Source organism: Schistocerca americana, chromosome 5, assembly GCF_021461395.2.
Source record: "Schistocerca americana isolate TAMUIC-IGC-003095 chromosome 5, iqSchAmer2.1, whole genome shotgun sequence".
Taxonomy (NCBI): domain Eukaryota; kingdom Metazoa; phylum Arthropoda; class Insecta; order Orthoptera; family Acrididae; genus Schistocerca; species Schistocerca americana.
In genome coordinates this window covers 326,225,850-326,245,917 of record NC_060123.1, presented here as the reverse complement: position 1 = coordinate 326,245,917, position 20,068 = coordinate 326,225,850, and the positions used below count along the sequence as shown (strand labels likewise).

The following is a 20,068-nucleotide window of genomic DNA, read 5'->3' as shown; positions in this document are numbered from 1 at the left end:
ATACGAAGTGGGACAAATCCTTGATGATGGCAGTGTACACCTCCACATCTGTAGTGTGAGAGGTCTGAAAATGCTGCCGTAGGTGATGTTCATATGCCTACCAGTTTTCTGCTGCTTCATTGAACAGCAGGAATTAAGGACAAAGCTGAGTCAGAGATGAATTTTTGGAGAGCAATGCCGGCGAAACCTGTTGCATGATCGTGGCAAGGTCCTTCTGTTGCTCCACCAACATTTGAATCAGAATCTCTATACCATAACAAAATGTGAAAAGCAACTGCACAGCACATGAAGGTACAACCCTGTTCATCGCCGGTGTGTTCTGTTCCCACAGGGAACACCATACAATGACTGATACAACAATCTTTACTAAGTCTAGAAAACAACTTATTATAATGGGTACAAAATAGTCTAGTAACACATATACAGAGGTAAATATGTGACTTAGTTGGAGTTGGCTGGGCCCATCTCCAAAAGCTGTCAGCTGTCCATTTGAGCGCACAGACAAGAGGCTATGTGCACTTTCCATGAGTGGCGACCTCTGATTGATGTTTAACTTCTAACACGTCTGCTGATTTCTGTGGTGCGCTTTAAGACTGTGTGCCTGGATGTCAGATGTGGATCTGTGCAGATCACTACACTTACAATGCACACCTTTCTTGATCATGTAAGACACAACAAAGCCACGTATGCTCCACAGCCTTGTAATACCATGAAATTTAAACTATTTGTGCACTTTGCTTTGAGTTCCAAGTAGGCAGAATTTGCTTAAGTGTCAGTGTATCGACTTTTCAATAAGTCTTCTCCATAATATTGATGCTTATGTTATATTCAGAAAAAATATTTGTGTTTTCAGTACATCAAAACAGTAGTTATGTTTATATGCAAGAATTTGTTATGTTTGAAATGGGAACCTGTTGTTGTTTGTTTTATGAGTGGTCTGTCAATATTGACACGAGAAATTTGTTGAATTTATGTAAAACTTTTAAAATGTTTGTTCCTTTTAAAACTATAAAATTAAAAGGAGACAGATGGTTCGCCAAGGAGGCAAAATTTCAGTACTGCTAAAAGACATGTCTTGCTTTGTTCTGCTCATCCTGGGGTCTGAGCGTGCTCCACTTCCTTTTTAACCTTCTCCAAACTATTGCTTTTTCCTCCCCAAGGAAAAAATTGGAGCTGATTAGTTACACCAACCCTCTATTAATAGAGATACAGAAAATTTGTGAAGTCTTACTTGGTATCTAAGTTCAGTGTTGCCTCAAAGAAGTTCTACTTAATTTTGCTGAGTGCAGGTGACTTATGATGTTGCCATGTCTCAGGAGGATCTGTTGTTGTAGCCATTTCAGTTTCTGGATATTATTATGATGATGATGATGATGATGATGATGATGATGATACTTTCTCTGACAATATTGCAACAATTTTCTAGTATGTGGTCGCATTTGTGCTCATGTAGTGTGTTGTGTCTTGTATTTCCTACCTGCTTCTTGTTTGTTATTTAGCACATCGAGATAAAAATAGGAAAACAATTTTACTTAGTAGGTAGCAGAGGACAGAGTATGTAAGTATGCTCTTACTGTTTATTCACCCTCCCCCTCCCCAAATCTTCTTTTTATAGTATTTATGTTCAGAATCAAATGTCTAAATTGATTTGTTACTCTTTTATTCCACTCAGTGACCAGTGATTTTATTATTAGTTTTTGATTGATCATTTTTGTCTTTACTCACTTCACTGCCTGTAGGCTACATTGTAGTTAGAAAGTAGGATCAAATCAGTTACTTGTGACTGTTTCTAGATATGATTTTATGTATAAACACACTGTGCAGATGTTACATAGTGTGTGTTCAGCTTATCATTTGAATTTAATTGCCCCACTCTATGGCATCCACACACAGCTGACCATTAGCTGAGTGTACATTTCCTGTTGGCAAGTATTTTACAAAGATGGTTATTATTTGTCAGTGAGAACAAAAATGATCCACATTAAGTTAGGTGCCTTTTTATGGCTGATGTTAGTCCAGAAGTTGGAATGCAAAAGTCTTGTGCCTATCTTGTAACTACTGCAAAAAAGTTTATTTTCTGGGCCATTATTAGTGCGCGCGCGTGCGTGCACACACGCATACACACACACACAGTTTCTACAGTTCATGAGATTGATTTAAAACATTGTAACAAAAATGTACTCTTTCAATCTCACTGGGGGATGATGTCAAGACATTGAGACCAGGCTGTAACACCTGCCAGTCTCATTATGAGCAACTTTGTCAAGAAACTTTGAAATTTAAACCTGTTTTTATTTTTGTAGGGAGTCAGATGATGGATTTTATCAAGTATTTGTCTTATAGAATGCAAAGTGAACAAACGAAAATTCTTTTCACCAATAACATAGGAATGACAATTGCTATGGGTGATACGTTAGGCAATTTCCATATGGTTTGGTCTATCTTTGACCTGAATTTGTGTCTCATATTGTGAAACTGCAGTGAATCATAGTAGTTAGTAAGGTGTAGCTATTTTTATTTATTTTTTTATTAGTAAAATGGAAAGCATCACTCCTGACCCATGTACTTATTTTCTTAGCAAAATTGCTGATATTGTAACTAAAAGGAAAGCGTGGACACAGGAGTAAACTGATATGTTCCAGGTAGTGTGCTTTCCCTTTGATACTAACATAGCATAATCTGTATGTTTTCTGTACATATCAGCATGTATTTTAATTAAAATTTTCTGATTGACAGGTTCTCGATGAAGAAGCGGAAGTGTTTGTTGTTAAAATGTGGCGGTTACTGATATATGAAATAGAAGCAAAGAAATTAGGACTTGTAAAATGAACATTTTAGACAATAAATTTGTACAAAGTGTATGTAGGAAGACTTCAGACAGTGAAGAAAAATGACATGAAAAACTAGTGCAGATTGAATTGAACAGTGACTGGTTCTGCCACTTGTGTGTTTTGGGTGATGACTGAATAATGTTTCTTGACTGTGGGGATTGTGCATTGGTACTTTCCCTAGGAACTGTGCCAACCCGACTGTGAAATGTATATAAAAATGCCAATGTGGGTTGTATTTAAATTTTGTAATTTAATTTTTTCATTTTGATTCAAGATTGCACATTGTGATCAATATAGAAACTTTTGTAATTTTGTGTATTTATTTTATTTCAGTAAGTTTTATTAATACAGAACATCTTGTAATAAACAACCTTTTTTTAAAAAAAAAAAAAAAAATAAAAATAAGTGCATACAAAGGTCAGTGCTTCGCCCTTTGCTTTTGTGTGCTAAGTTATCAACTTTTGATGACAGTAACAAAAACGTGTTTGATAAAGCAGCATGACGATCCTGCTGGAAAACTCAGAATTCTTGGGGAATTACATTAACATGGAAAAATCAGGAAATCTCAACGAATTTCAGGAATTTCGTAAAATCTTAGGGAATTCTTTGTTTTTAACCTAGCATTGAGATTGCAATTTACTGAATTTTATAAATCACAGATTTTAAAATATTTCGTGTTTTGAAGTATGTTATTTAAAAACTGCGATCAAACTATCTCAGCTGAGAGGGCATAAAGTCGTTATTGCGAGATGCTCCCTCTCCACTCACCATTAATTATCAGGAACTTATTATGATGCCATCTTTCTCCCCATGTCTGGAATTATCAGGGAAATGCTTTTCAGTAGCCACCCTGTAAATAGGCATAAAATTTAAAGCTACTAATTGTTAAATAGTTCATTCAGCATTTCATGAAATTCTAGAAATGTAGATAATAGTGTATAATATGAAAAGTAATACTGGGTGTCTACGACCCGGGACAACCGGGAGATCCGGGAAAAACCCGGGATTTTTTTCATCCGGGAGAAAACCAGGAAAAACCAGGGATATTTTTAGAATTCCGGGAATTTGTCATTGTTTTAGTTTTCAGTTAAATTTTTGTAATTTTGACTAGTAAGAACCGACACACTAACAAAGGGTATTACTGTATCCCGCTACTGCAGAATAATACTTCAACAATAAAACATAAACGAGAGAAAAAACGAAAATAACTTAATTTGCAAGGGAAATGCGCCATATACGACGACGACACAAGTGCTCATGCAAGCGTCTGCTGATTGAAAATGTGTCAAAGGCTTTAGGAAGACTATGCAGTGCTTCATAACAACAAATTGCCTCCAGTGAGCGTGAAGTCGCAACTGTTTACATTCGATTTGTTTTAGCAGTTAACGCGCGGGCGCATGCGCAGTAGAGTCACGTTTGAGTAGTAGATTCTCCCGCTTCTGTCAACAGGAATGTGTCTGTTGGCTGTGCAAGCAGTCGCAGCAAGCAGCTAGATACTTCTGGGAAAAGGGGGCGCCTAATTCATATTCTTGAGGGGGAAAAAAACTTGTTTCACAAAGCACCTAGCACCCAGCGCACATTTGCCTATCAATTAGTCATATGATTTTGAAACGCTTCTCTGTTGGTATTTGAACACATTTTAAGTTGATTTCTGAATGAATCATAAGCTGACTTTTGAACGCACGCGTAGTGTACGTGATGTCTCTGTCAGGAGAATCCTCGTCGCATCTAGAAATAAACTTTCCACAGACAAAAGGGGACGGGGCTATACGAGCTGAGTGGAGTAAAGCCGAATGGATGAATGGCAATTGCTGTCTGATTATGTGGCTGATTGGGTGTGGGAATGATCAGCGTTGTTATAATTACTAGCAAAATCCATAGATTCATACTATCAGAATGGAAATAAACGACTGACAGGAATAACAGGTGAGGAAGATTATGTATTATCTTCTCGGCATGTCCAAGAAAATGAAGTTTTGACAGAAAATGTTTGGCCAGATCGCTACACTAGTAAGGACCAGTAGTACAGTCCCCGGCTACCAGCCGCTTAAGTTCTATTATGGAAGTATCGCGGAAAACGTGTTGTACGAACACGTAACAACGAATAACCGGAGAATAATTGCGGGAGAACTAAACCAGTGATTCTGGCAGGGTTAGTGAAGTTAATCGGCGAACAAATTTTGACAGTGGCAGCAATAGCTAGAGAATTGGTGATGACAGGATTGTTTGTTAGAACGAGGACGGAGAAGAAACGAGGATATCACACAAATTATGGAAGAATAAGACGATTCCAAATTTATATAAAAATTTCGTAATACTAGTTTTCGATGTCATGCTAGAGAAGCTGGTGCATATGAATGAAACGTGAAACTATTTCCTAACATAAAGCTTTTTACTTGTAGTAGGCCTAACAGACATTTGATATTGACACTTATTGGATTATATTCTGTCGTGTTATAAAAATGACCATTTGTGCCAAAACAGTCTCGTTTATTTGGTGTGTTATAAAATTGCTGCCATATTAGAAAGGCCTATTTTGTTTTATCTAGCAGACAGTGACAAAATAGACGTAATCAGATCGAGAAACCACACCAGTCTTGGGTATTATTTGTATTAACAGCTTTTTCAGTATTAGATAACTACATTTCGATTTTCCATGTAGCAAAACGTTTGACAAACTTTGATGAGGTAAAAGATTCTTTCACAGAAAGGAAAACACGCCATGTAAAGCTGTAGCAAGATTAGAGAGAAAAAAATGCTAGGAGCTAAGGTTTGAAGAAATGTGTAATTTCTTGCTTATCTCTTGTCAGTACTGGTTTTATATATCCTATATTTAATTTTATGACACACAAAACAGCAAGTTATTAACTAATGGGCAATGAAGAGTTCAGATTTTCCGAAGAGTTCTTGTTCTCTCGATTACAAATAATCCCATCTGCTATTAATTGCGAGATTTTTTTTTTAAGAGAGGCAGGCTGCCAAACCAGCCGACTGGGAGCAGGAGAGGCACCACAGGACATTTCAATTTCCACTCTCCTGAATATAGTTTGGACGTGCAGTAGAAAAATGCTTTATGAAGAGGCATGGAACTGCACTTGGGCATACTTAAGACCAAATAATTTGTCTTACATTTCATCGAATACATACGTTTTATGTTTTAGACTTTTCAGGAAGATGTGCGCTACAAGATGAACATATTTTGAAAATTCGATTTTTTTAAATATTGGCCCGGTTCGCAAATGTCGTAGATCCAGGGCTGATGCGCAGAGCAATCTGAGCTATGGTGGGTAGGTAGTCTCCACGTGACCCGTGTTTACGTTCAGTGATTTTGCTGTTTCCCCTTCGTTTACTCTCACGTCAAATGAAAACAAAACGGATATCCGTGGCCGGGAGCTATCAAGTGAATTAAAACACATTCACATAATTACTAAAGGCTGAAATATGTCATTAGTTTCAGATTTTATTTTATTTCCACCTTTCTGACAGTCAAGTATTAATCGCCTTGCGGAACAATGAAGTTATTTTTGTCTGTTTGCTAAAGAAATTTGACTTTTGCTAATCTTTTCCCCAGAGGCAGTCAATGTATCTGAAACAAAATGTTTAATTCCACAGTACTAGGTAGTTTCAACTGTTCGCTGCATTTCAAGTGCACGTTTTCATTTTCTAGCACGTATGGCATTATGCCATAATAAAGAACCAAACATGATATAATACAGTACTGGTGCTCCAAGAAAATTTACATCCTGAAAACCACACTTAAAAGCTTAATATCAGGTCGGGGTCTACGGTACTTCATTGGGAATCTGGACATACGAGTGTGCCTTTAAGTATGCACTTTAATTGTGCACATTTTAATATGGTTCAAGAAATTCCGATGCTCTTGCAGTATCATCTTTCATTGATGATCTTTTACACGTACGTACATACGGGCTTCCTACGTCTTGATATCTACCCAAGCGCGGTGTCGCCTGTTACCTGAGCTCTTTGGCAACTGCTGAAACGAACCTATTTGTAACAGGTCACGGGAAAATATTATGATTGGTGGTTTGAAAAGCGTTACTTTCAAAGTAAATATCCTTTTACGTAAGTTGAACTACGTACAAGAATGGACCGTGAATTTATTAAATCACAAAGCGTTTGACTTTCATTTAAAAATAAGGTGTCTGATGACGAGCCATTTAGAAGCATTTCGAACCCTCGAACCCTGAAGATCAGACATTTATGTCATTATTAAAAATTTTACAGGCACATTTGTATGATGTCTCTTAAAGTGTAACACGCGCAAAAAAGATCAACAGTATATGCGAAAGCTTAGCATCTCTTGCAGCTTGAGACCAATATTTTATGTGAAAGCTGTGCTTTTCTTGTAACAACACTATGTACATTAATTTAAACTATTAACTTTCCCTGTTTGGCGCGCTACTTAACACTGATGTTGCTATTGGCTGACTACATCACATGTCCTATGCTCTGAATATCCTCTGTCATCGGCTGGCGAGATCACGTGACATGAGTTACGAACGGCTTACAAAAGCGCATCGAAATCTCGGTTTCAATGGTTCGGAAAGTAACATGCGGTGTTTGGTGGATTTTCTAATGTATGTTTTCGTAATACGAAAATACGCAGCGTACATGTTGCTGCACATCAAAGATATTTCCAAAACGTGTCTTTTTTCTCTGAGTTTCGTTTTCTAAAGTGCTGGGAAATTGTGCGCCTGTGTACAAAACCATAACCATTCAAAGGAGTGATAGGGGAAAATATACTGTCATCCGGGAGAAAGTGTGTTTTTAACCGGGAAATCCGAGAAAAATCCGGGAATTGTTTTCCTTGTCCACGTAGACACCCTGTAATACCTCTAGCTTCATTTTGAATTATCAGAAAACTAGCTGTTTGTCTAACATTAGCATTCTAATATAAATGAGCGTAATGTTTAAATCATTACACCAATCAAGCTGATTTATGATTTTGATTGGTAGTGTGACTGTTAGAGAAACAAGGCTGAAATGAAGAAAAGGGGAAAAAAGATGAAATAGGGACTACATAATACTTATTTGTGGACAAGAAAATGTATATATACTGCTAATTTAAAGTGGAACATTTCAGGCAAGAAACATTTCTAAAAGGTTGAGGTCTGTTGTCACTGAACTAGTGCTGAAATTTGGAATTACTTCTATAGAGTAGAAGTTTATGAGATAAATAGAAGGGCACAAAGAAAACTACAAGAAATGGTTAATCAAGCATAATGAAGTGAACTTCATATAAGTATTATCAGCAGTGGGGAGTACTTCTGGAATAGCTATTCAGTATAATGTAGGTTCATCTAGCTCCAACCTTTCGTAGTGATGAATGTTATGAAACTACAGGCTCCTCTTCAAAGAGAAAGTCACTTAGATAGGAGTCTGACTGCTTATGTGTGTAACCATAGTGTATGTTTTCATGTTACACATTATTGTGTTTTGTGAATATCTTCAAACCTAGTCAAATCAAGTGACGCAGTGCACTGCTAAATTGCTAGAATCACACTTTGAAAGCCACTAAGTTTTTTCATGGTTTCCCAAAATCAGTTAAGGGAAATGCTGGTATGGTTACTTCGAAAAGGACTTGGCCACTTTTCTTTTCCAGTCTGAGCTTGGGTCTCCAGTGATATTTCTGCTGGACAATTTCAAACCCATATCTTCCTTACATGTTGTTTGATCCTTGTTATTGCTGAATTTATTAAAATTTTTTGTTCAAGGCACGAGAAAAGAACTTCATGACGTTCTACTTCTTTGTGTTCATTTGCATGTTTTATTTAGTGAGAACTGAATTTCTTTCATGACTGGGAAACAGCAACTAGCTAATTTAGCTCATGCCTACACTGTGTTTCATTTAAAATATCTCATTAGGTACCAGTGTCCAAATTTATTTGGTCATGTTGCTGGTGCAGCTGTGGTGCTGCTAGAGGTCAGTTATTTTGGCATGTGAGTGTGTTTTTTCCTTCAGGTATTCAGCTCTTTATTCCATGTATACCCTCTTTTTACATTTATATCATCAAAGCGCACAAAAGGCCATCAACAAGTTTTTCTCAGTCATTGCAGATAGTATTCATCTTGTGACTAATCCACAGGTGTGTGAAGTAATATCCAAAACTTACCTGAGTTTGAATTTTGTGTACACTGAAATACTGTTGGGTGTCCCCATACATCCTTCTTGCTACAGTGTATAATGGGGCTGTGAGCTGAGTGATTTTGTTAATAGGTGGAAAACATAGTTCCATTGTTACGTTTTTGGTTTTGCAATTGCTGACCTGAAAGAGCAGACTCTCTTTATGAAGTGTTGTTTTAAATGTGGGGAAACCATTTCAAAATCACACCAAATGTTGAAATACGCATTTGGAAACACCTTTTTTCCTAAGTGTTGAGCTACTCCAGAAAATTATTGCCCAAGAAATTACTGAGCAAAAATATGTTAGGAGGTTGACTTTTCTGTTTCCATTACTAGAAATTTTAAAGTAGCAAAAGCAGCTGATCATAATCGTCTGAAAAGCTCAGTAATATGCTTCTTTCAGTTATAGACTTATCAGTATGTAGACCCAAAAGTTTTGAGCATTCTGACCTTTTTACTGATTCCTATTCATGTGCTACACCAACTGTTGGCATGACTCTATTTGTTGTACAGAACTGAATATAGTGTTTTCTCAAAATTTTGGTGAGGGTCCATTTTCAGGGAACCACTTAATAATCCTTTGAAAAATTTCATTAATAACTTGCCTTGTTGCACTCTAAAGTGATTTATTATAAAACTTGTAATGTCTGAGAAAATGCCAGTCGTACTTTATGAATGTTAAGTGGAAGAAATACGAGTGGATCCAAAACTGAACTCTGTGAGACCTCCTTCCATGATTTTTCCACCGTCACAAAAATATTCAACCTTTTCAACATTGTTAGAATTATTCAGCACAAATTTTCAGGTTCTGTTTGTTAGGTATGGTTCAGATAAGTTCTTTGTAAAGCCACTAGTTCCATGAAACTTACGTTTTTCTAAGAGTAACTGATCTATACAGTCAGATGTCTTAAAAAACGACAGAAATACCAACTGGTGATCTTTTGTTATTGAAGGCTTGTTATATTTGGTGAATGAATGTATAAATAGCATTTCCAGTCAAGCAATCTTTCTGGAATCCAAACTTTGATGTGCTACGTAAATTGTGTCTATTTTAATGTGAGGCTACCATTTTAGTTAAAGATGATAGTAAGGAAATTGGTTGATAACTATTTAAGTTTTCCATGTCACCTTTCTTACGAAAATCATTACTTAACTGATCCTCAGTTTTCTTCCTCATTTGTCATGAGAGAAATAGGAATAAGGTAGAGGTAAAAAGAAATAGAGGGTGAGTCAAATAAAAACCTTAAATATTTTTTTAAATATTATTTATTGTGCAGAAGTGGTACAAAGCTGTATCACTTTTCAACATAATCTCCCCCACACTCAGTGCAAGTCCTCCAGTGCTTACAAAGTGCATAAATTCCTTTAGAAAAAAATTCTTTTGGTAGTCAGCGCAACCACTCGTGCACCGCGTGGCGTACCTCTTCATAGGAACAGAACTTCTTTCCTCCCATTGCGTCTTTGGTGGTCCAAACATATGGAAATCACTTGACACAAGGTCTGGTGAGCATGGTGGATGAGGAAGACACTCAAAATGCGGGTCTGTGATTGTTGCAACTGTTGTACAGGCAGTGTGGGGCCTTGCATTGTCGTGTTGCAAAAGGACACCTGCTGACAGCAATCCACGTCACTTTGATTTTATTGCAGGCCGCAGATGATTTTTTAGGAGATCTGTGTTTGAAGCACTGGTGACAGTGGTCTCTCTAGGATGTAATGCTCCAAATGACGCCTTTTTTGTCCCGTAAGAGTCAGCATAACCTTCCCTGCTGATGGTTTTGTTCGAAACTTCTTTGGTTTTGGTTGTGATAAGTAATAACGCCATTCCTTGCTCGCTCTCTTTGTTTCCGGTTGGCAGACGTGAACCCAGGTTTCGTCCCCAGTAACGATTCTTGCACGGAAGCCATCACCTTCTCGTTCAAAGTGCCGAAGAAGTTCTTCACACGTATCAACACGCCGTTCTCTCATTTCAGGAGTCAGCTGCCATGGCACCCATCTTGCAGACACTTTGTGAAACTGGAGCACATCATGCACAATGTGGTGTGCTGACCCATGACTAATCTGTAAACATGCTGCAATGTCATTCAGTGTCACTCGGCAGTTTTCCTTCACTATGGCTTCAACTGATGCAGTGTTCTGTGGAGTCACAACTCGTTGTGCCTGACCTGGACGAGGAGCATCTTCCTGCTGTGACAAACATGCATCACCGTACTGAACCTTCATTTGTCGATGAATTTCAATAGGTTTCACACCTTCACTACGCAAAAACCGAATAACAGAATGCTGTTCTTCCCTAGTGCAAGTCGCAAGTTGGGCAGTCATCTTTATACTGATACTGCAACGGTATGTGTGCATCTGCACTATGCTGCCACCTACAGGCCATTCTGCACAGTGTTTGTAGCGTGCTTACGAACTTCGAGAATAACTGCGTGAAATTTTGATGTGTTATTACAAATTTAAGGTTTTCATTTGACTCATCCTTGTATGTACAAGAACCAAAATGGAATGGTAATGGAAGACTAGGAACAAAGAGCTAGTAGTAGAAACGGTGTACTGCAAGGATGCAGTCTTTTGTGTGCGCTGTTCAGTCCCTTTATTGAAGAAGCAACGACAAGGATAAAGGAAAGGTTTCAAATTAGGATTAAAATTTAGGGTGAAAGGAAAACAGTGTTACGGAGAACTACTATAAGACCTGTTGAATGGAATGAACAGTCTGTTGAGAGCAAAATATGAATTGAGAGTAAATCGAATAAAGAAGAAAGTAATTACTAGTAGCATCAAAGGGGATAACAATAAACATAATATCAAAGTTGGTGATGAAGTTTTACTTCCAAGTTTACAACCTTGAAAGCAAAATAACATATGACTGACAAGCAAAGAGAACATAAAAAGGGAGAACCAGGAAAAGAGAGAATCGAAGCATTTTAGAAGTGGTGCTATAGAATGATGTTAAAAACTAGGTCTACTGATGAGGTATGAAATGAGGTGGTTCTCCGTGGAATTGACAAAGAGAAACACATGGAGAACACAGACGAGAAGCAGTGCAAGGATGACAGGACATATGTTAATAAGTTAGGGAATAACTTCCTTTGTAGTATGAGAGGCGGTTGTAAAGTTTCTAGCTTTAGATAGTTACCGAAATATAATTCACAAACACCACCACCTACTTTTATGGTGACCCTTTGTGGTTATGCAAGTCAAATTTCGTGGCTCTATCTTTGTTAGTTTTGCCGTTAGGATGCATTGTGTTCCAAAGTGTAAGCAAAATGGCGAATATTGAGAGAATCAAGAACTATGCTGGGGCTGAGTATCTTCATTTGCAGGGGAATAATGCCCAAGGAAATTGCAGAGGACATGCAGAATACACTTCAGGATGGTGTTCCATCTTACACAACAGTGAAAAACTGGGTGTCTGACTTCAAACATGGAAGAAAGAGTGGAAGGTGCGCCAAGTAACAGGTCTGTCACCTTTGCCACTGATGAAACAGTGACTGCAATTCATGATATGATTTTGCAGGATCGTTGAACTACGTTGCAGTACATTGAAACCACATTTGGAATCTCCAAAGGGCATGCTCATGACATTGTTGTGAATATTTTGGGAATGTGCAAAGTTTCATCTCTGTAGGTCCCAAGAGACTAGAATGCATATCAGAGATGGGAGCATGTGCAGAGTTGTCAAGAAATTGTCGACCAATTTGAAGCAGATGAAGACGACATTCTTGCGAGGTGACACGGGACGAAACTTGGGTTCACCACTTTGGTCTTGAGAGGAAACAACAGTCACAACAATGGAAACATCCTTCATCCCCCTACTCCAAAACAATTCCGGGTGCAAAAATCAGCTGTGGTAAGGTGATGGCATCGGTCTTCTGGGATGCAGAAGGAGTAATTATGGTGGATTACTTGCAGAAGGGTGTAACTATCAATGCATCATACTATTGCACCATCCTGCACTGTTTGAGAGAAGAGATAAAGCAAAACAGGCGCAGAAAACTGGTGCATGGAGTTCTTTTGCGTCAGGACAATGCACTGGCACACAAAGCCCTTGCAACACTGGAAACTCTGGATGACTGCAGGTTCAAATTGTTACGTCATCTGCCATATTCTCCAGATTTGGCTCCATCAGTCTTTTTTCTTTTCCCAAACGTAAAAAGACCTCAAAAGATGACAATTTGACAATGATGATGCAGTGATTGATGCTGTAAACACTTGGTTGGACTCGAAGTGTTAAGACCTTTTATTTTATTGGTTTGCAGAAGTTATCTGAGCGTGCCCGCAAGTGTATTCGTGTACAAGAGTGTTTTTATATTGAATAATAAATTGATATTATGAAATTTCTGTCATTCTTTATTTGTTAGGCTAGAAACTTTTCGAGCTATAGAGGGTAGCAGCTGTGGGGGAGAAGACATAGATTGGAATGCATCAGAAAGATAATTGAGGACCTAGGATGCAAGTGCTGCTTTGAGATGAAGAGGTGGCTCAAGAGAGGAATTTGTGATGGTCCACATCAAACATGTCAGAAGACTGATGACAAAAAAAATAATCTTTCTGGAAAAATTTCCTGTGCAAGTGATGCATTGCATACAGGATGATTCAGCTAAGCAGTGAACCTCAGGTATTTCCTAAGCCATTTAAGATATCAAATGGATTGTGAAAAAGTGCTCACAAAATGATGCATGGTATCCTTCTGTAGATATTTTAAGTAGAGAGATGTTGTTATCAACTTCGCTTTTTCAGGCAGAACTTTGATTGTATTTCACTCATCAAAGTCCGATTAGTTTTTTGCAGAAATTACAATATTTAGAATTTTTTATTTATCTCTCTTTGAATATGACTGCACCTGCTGTCTTGTGACAAAGTTTTTGTTGTTATACGAGGGGCGTTTGAAAAGTCCATGCAAAGTCCGAGAAATAGCATGACAGTCGCGTATCGAGGTCATGTTTAGTTAGTAACATCTTTGGAAAGAACGCACACCAAGTTTCAGCCATATTGGTCTATTTCTTTGTGATTGGCTTTCATGTGAATCAAGGAAGTTGAGTGATTGTCAAAAAATGGACGAAAAAGAATTTCGTGTGGTGATTAAACATTACTTCATGAAAGGCAAAACGCCTCAGGAGACTAAAGAGAAGCTTGATAAACATTACGGTGACTCTGTACCTTTAATTAGAACAGTTTACAGTTGGTTTCAAAATTTTCGGAGTGGCGATATGGGCACAAGTGATGCTGAACGTCCTGGATGCCCTGTGGAGGTTATGACTCCAGAAATCATTGATAAAATCCATTATATGGTGTTGGACGACAGAAGAGTTAAGGTGTGTGAGATTGCTAGTGCTGTGGGCATCTCGAACGAACAGGTACATAATATTTTGCTTAAACATTTGGACATGGGAAAGCTCTCCGCAAGATGGGTTCCGCAATTGCTCACGCTTGACCAAAAACGGAATCGTGTGAAGTGTTGCAAGGATGGTTTGCAGCTGTTCAGGAAGAATCCACAGGATTAAGCGTCGATTCATCACTGTGGATGTTTGAAATTCGAGCTGCAAGAAAACACCGGCAGTTGGACCGCAAAAAAGTCCTTTTCCATCACGACAATGCACCAGCACACACCTAAGCAGTTGTGGTCACAAAATTTATGGAAATAGGATTCCAACTCATTTCATATCCCCCCTATTCTCCAGACTTGGCTCACTTGGACTACTATTTGTTCCCCAATTTGAAGGAATGGGTGGTGGGACAAAGATTTTATTCAAATAGGGAGGCGATTGCAGCAACTAATAGCTATTTTGCAGACTTGGACAATTCCTATTAGTCAGAAGGGATCAACAAATTAGAACAGTGTTGGATGAAGTGTATAAGTCTAAAAGGAGACTGTCAAAAAATAAAAAAGGTTTACCCTAAACACACAAGTAGTTTTTATTTTTGCACGCACTTTCCAAATGCCCCTCATGCAAACCTGGTGTTACAGGCTGATGGGACTAGGTAGGGGATAGGTACCAATGGAAATGAAGCTGTGTGAAGTGGCTCGAGTCTTGCTTGGATAGCTCAGTAGAGCACTTACGCATGAAAAGCAAGAGACCCAGTTCTGCATATAGTTTTATTTGCGGGAAAGTTCACATTGCTGTTCCATAGCTCCTCTCTATGACCGTATGCTTGTCCTCTACTTCTGATGGATGTAGTCCTAAAGCTGAACATTTCTAGCATTCTTTTTCTGTTAAGAGAATGTAGTTCCATTACAAATTACTCTGGATGTGTGTTCTTAGTATTTCCTATGATTGCCAATTGCGCACTTTAACAGTAATATCTTTCCATCTGTGTATGCACAATATTTTCCTTTTTTTATGTGGAAGACCAACAGCCAATCCTGATTCGGGAGTCAATCCTTGGTGTGTCTTCCTGCATTTCATTAAAACTTTGGTTTGTGACTTGTCTATTAAAAAGAATCACTCATGAATTTCTTGTCAAAGCTTCCCACCAGATAATATACATATAATTCTCTGGTAACACTTCCCATGGTTGGTTTTACATCTGATGCATTTACCCCTTAAAAATGATTTGTTGAATTCTATTTATTAACTAAGTCCTGAATCCAGTCTCAAAGATGGTGATATGTTCCCTAAAAAAATAAGTAAAATCGTAAGGACGGCTGTAGGCGTTTCATTTTTTCTCTATATGGAATAGTGCAGGTACTGCTTCAAGCCCGCCAACCTCCTCATTACACATACTTTAAGCTAATGGTCTCACTTTACTTACCTTTGTGAAATAATTTTTTCTTTTCATAATAGAAGAGGCAGTAAAAAGAAAATGAGACATGGAAAAAAAGTGAGTAAACTGTTTATTATTTCAAAAAATACCATTATGACTGCTAACACACATATCCCACTATGAGATAAAATGGTCAGTGCCTTCATGCAAAAATGTTTGCGGTTGCCTACAGAACCGTAATTGTACCGAGATGTGCACCTCTTCATCCGAAGCAAATTGACTGTCACTTCCTGAAGCACAGTGCCACAATTAATGCTTAGCGGTACGTGGACACTTTGCAAAAATTGAAGTGCACTATCAAGCCCAAATGCCCTGCAATGTTTATGGACAGTATCATTCTTTTGAAGGATAATGCATGCCCATATGTTGGTAAGGTGGTTTCAACTACACTGCAGTTTTTCTGGGAAGCCATTACATATCCTCCATACAGTGCTGATCTCTCTCCATGTGACTTCCATATTTTCGGAACCCTGAAGAAAGACATTCATGGCTTTCAATTCTTTCTGTCAAAGAGGTCCGACAGCTGGGTACAATTGTGGTTCTGTAGGCAGCTGCAAATATTTTTCCATGAAGGCATTGATTGTCTCGTCACGCAGTGGGATCAGTGTATTAACATCATCACAGTTACTTTTGAAGTAATAAACAGTTTACTTAAATGCTTTAGGAAGTTTCCTATAGAGTGCAAATGATTTTGGAACAAATAGACCACTCGCAGAAAAACAGAAGTGTTGAGTTGTCGACAGGGGCACACACAAGAAAGAAAACTAGCTAGCTTTCAGAGTCATCCTTTGTTGATGTAGAGTGAAATACACACATGAAATACGTGCACATCTGCTGGTACATGATTTCTGGATGGACTAACAGTCCATGCTTAGCTCATCAAAGCATAACTCCGAAACCAAGCAAGTTTTTTTTTTTTTTTTTTTTTTTTTTTTGTGTGTGTGTGTGTGTGTGTGTGTGTGTGTGTGTGTGTGTGTGTTTGTCAACATTGCTTCTGCTATTTTGTGAGTGGTGTACTATAATCCAAAAGTATGAGCAGTTTACATACTTTTTCCAACTCATTTTCATTTGGCTGCCTATTAAATATTTTAATTAATTACTGCTGCTTGTTGTTATCATTTCTGCAGCCTCATTTTCTTAATGTATCACACATTTGTATGGCTCTTAAAAATATTTTGCTTTCTGTTCATTATTTATTTTAATTTCTCATTTGCTTTCTTCTCAAAGTGTAGAGTTCCGTTCCATTTTGTAAGTTAACAATTCCTATTCCTTACAGTTCAGCTCTTTGTGGTTCTCAAAATCAATGAAATGGAAGTCAACAGAGATGGATGTTATGGTGTGTACAGTCTTGAAAATTCGTACATAATAATGTTGCCTTCCTACAGATTTCTTCATTTTTGTAAAGTTTTGTACTATGTTGTCCTGTACTCTTCTGCAACCTAGTAGTTGCTGAAAGTTTCACTGGCTTACACACTGAAACCACATGTGCTTGTTGATAATGTCTTTCAGTTCTTTCTCATTTCAGGAACCTGCTTGTTCATTTCCGATCTTTGTATTATCAGTGTGCTTTGGATTTTGAAAAGTATAGTGACAGATTTTTCAGGGTCCCTGGCATATTTGCCCTATCATCAAAGAGTAGGGAATGTGTGTGGTGGTGGATGAGGGAGGGTGTGTGGCAGAAACATTTCATTTTAGATAACGTCTCTGTAGCACCACAGAAAGAAATCCTGGGTGTATAATCTCACGGCAAGTGCAGGCCTGCTTGCTGTGCCACAATAAGAATGTAACCAGAGAGAAAAGCAATTAGTGAGGCACACAACTGGGGCATTGCCACACCACCCTTGAGCAGAGAACATAGATTGCGATCGCAGCAGAATGACTGCATCAGAATGTCATTCTGGCAGCCCTGCAATGTGCTGTAATAACACCTAAATGATATCCAAGAACGACTTTCAGCTCACTATACCTCTGAAAGCACCAAGCTGAAGAGCTGAAAGCCACAGTTGTTACACCATTATACAGTGTAAACAGCTGACAAGCTTAGAAAATAAGGCCAATTTCACTTATTGCTGCAGCTACATAATGTTGTTGGCATGAGCCGACCAGTGTAAATATGGGAACTTTTAAAGTGCACAGCACATTTGATTCTATTTAATGGTGTTTATCTGCAAGCAGTCAATTGGTATGACAGTATCAGGAGTTACAGTGAATCCACAACTAAGAGACACTAGTCCATCTGATACTCTCCACTGCTGTGGAAGGCTGCTGCTGCCACTGATGCGAAGACTTGAGCATCTTCGACCAGAGTCACACTGGGCGTCAGTCGAGAGTGACCTCCTACCTGATGGCCACACACACTGTCTGGTAGAGGTGCATTTGTGCTGCCACCTGATGGCTACACCTGGAACAACTACTGGAGTCATGACTGTCTCATGGTGGGAGGCTAGGGCATACTGCCACACAGGTGCCGTCGTCCTGTGCGGAGCTGTTGGCCACTGAACTAGGTGTGAACTACAATGTCTTCGAGAGCGCCCTAATAAAGCAGTGCGCTATGCTGCCAGTGTCCCAGCTGGGTGGACTGTGCCTGCAGATCTCTGGGTCGCCATCCTGTGTTACATCGCCCTTGTTGTAGATGAGGTTCCTGGTCGCTGGTGTCCAACGTAGACACAACCGAACTGGACGAATCAGCCACTCCCAACTATGTGTGCCACTCTGCTGCCTTCATTCAACGCTACGAAGATGCAGTTTGCTTTGTATGAATCTATAGTAATAATAAAACTGTAAAACCGCATGTCTGTCTATCTGAAAACGGTAATCTCCAAAACTCCTATACAAATTCTCATGTGGTTTTCACAGGTAACTTCAGTGTAGCTTGGGGCAACGTATACCGGTAGGCTTTATTTCATCGTTATCAGATCTCGGAAGAAAAGATACCACAATTTAAAGTTGCAGGAGTAATTCAGATGTTTACCACAGTGACAGTGTAGTACACCAAAGAACCAATAGATGGCGCTGTTAGTTTTTTAACCGCTGTGACAGAAGTATTAGCGGAAGTTTACGTCAGAGCTAAGTGCCGCAGTCTTATAGGTGTACTTAATATCTGACTTCTTGGCTAGAAAATCTGAATTTATTGACGAAGTGACCCTGTAAGGATTACGTTTTTACCGATTGAGGTAAGGAACCCTAAAAAGCGGTACTGTGCAAAGGTGTATTATTTGACTTCCGTTGCGAAGCACTGATGTATAGGTAGCCCTGAAATAAATGTATTTGTGCCCTTTGGCATTTCACCGGATCACATTTAAGATGTATCATGCAGTGGATGCAGTCTTGTACATTGGTGTCCAAAATTAAAGCAACAAACGGAAGTTTTGCAAGGTATCGTTTACTTTGCCACAAAACAATATAAACAGGTGATAGTAAAGTAGAAACAATGTAAAGAATACATAATGCAAACAACTGCAAAACGCATAACGGAGACAAAAGTGTTCACCTTTTTTTTCCAACTTAACAGATTTGCGCACACATTCCGACAACTGGGTAATGTGCTCAGTATGGGGTGCGACCACCTCTGGCAGCAATACAGGCCTGACACTGTGTGCGTGCTGTGAATGATGTCATCAGACTCATGTTGAGGCATTAACGCGCGTTCTTTCTGCAGAGCTGCTCACAAGTCTTCGAGACTGGTTGATGGATGTTGACGTGATGCAACCCATGTACCTAATGCTTCCCAGAAATGCTCTACACGATACAAACTGGGAGAGTGAGTAGGCCACGCCATGAGTGCAATATCTTTCGTTTCCAAGAAAACATCAAACAACTGTGCTGCATGAGGTCGAGCATTATCGTCCATCAGTACAAAGTCTCGACCCACAGTACCTCGCAACAACCGCACGTGAGGTCCCAAGATATTGTCACGATACCTACTGACAGTTAAACGTTGCCGTTTCACCTGTACAAATTCATGAAGAGGCATTCGTGTGATCAACATGATCCCTGCCAACACGTTAGGGATCCTCCTCGATATCGGTCTCGTTCCACAAAGTTTGGGTCCCGAAATCGCATTGCACGTTCCATCCAGATGTGAATCGGTAAGAATTGCTCTCCAGATGACATCGGAACTTGTCTGTGAAAAGCACATTGGCCCACTGTTCGATCATCGAGGTGGCATGTTGTTGACTCGTCTCTAGCCATTCCCCTCTGTGAAGACGCGTCAGAGGTACACATACAGCAGGTCTCTGACAATAGAGGTCACTCTGCAGAAGCCTTCTGTACATCGTTTGCCTCGATGCAACACGTACAGTGAATGCTGCGAGGTCTGGTGCCAGTTGCG

The 20,068-nt window shown here is 39.0% G+C and overlaps 1 protein-coding gene across 3 annotated transcripts in view; it reads left to right on the top strand.

Moving 5' to 3' along the window:
* The window catches only part of LOC124616732 (RNA-binding protein 25), a 188,277-nt gene extending 185,137 nt beyond the window's left edge, over positions 1-3,140 (top strand). For all 3 annotated transcript variants that reach the window (XM_047145094.1, XM_047145097.1, XM_047145096.1), the window contains one exon: positions 2,737-3,140. In XM_047145094.1, coding sequence (XP_047001050.1) covers positions 2,737-2,829 — 93 coding nt within the window. In that variant the 3' untranslated portion in view covers positions 2,830-3,140. The remainder of the gene's footprint in view (positions 1-2,736) is intronic.
* The last annotated feature ends 16,928 nt before the right edge of the window (positions 3,141-20,068 follow it).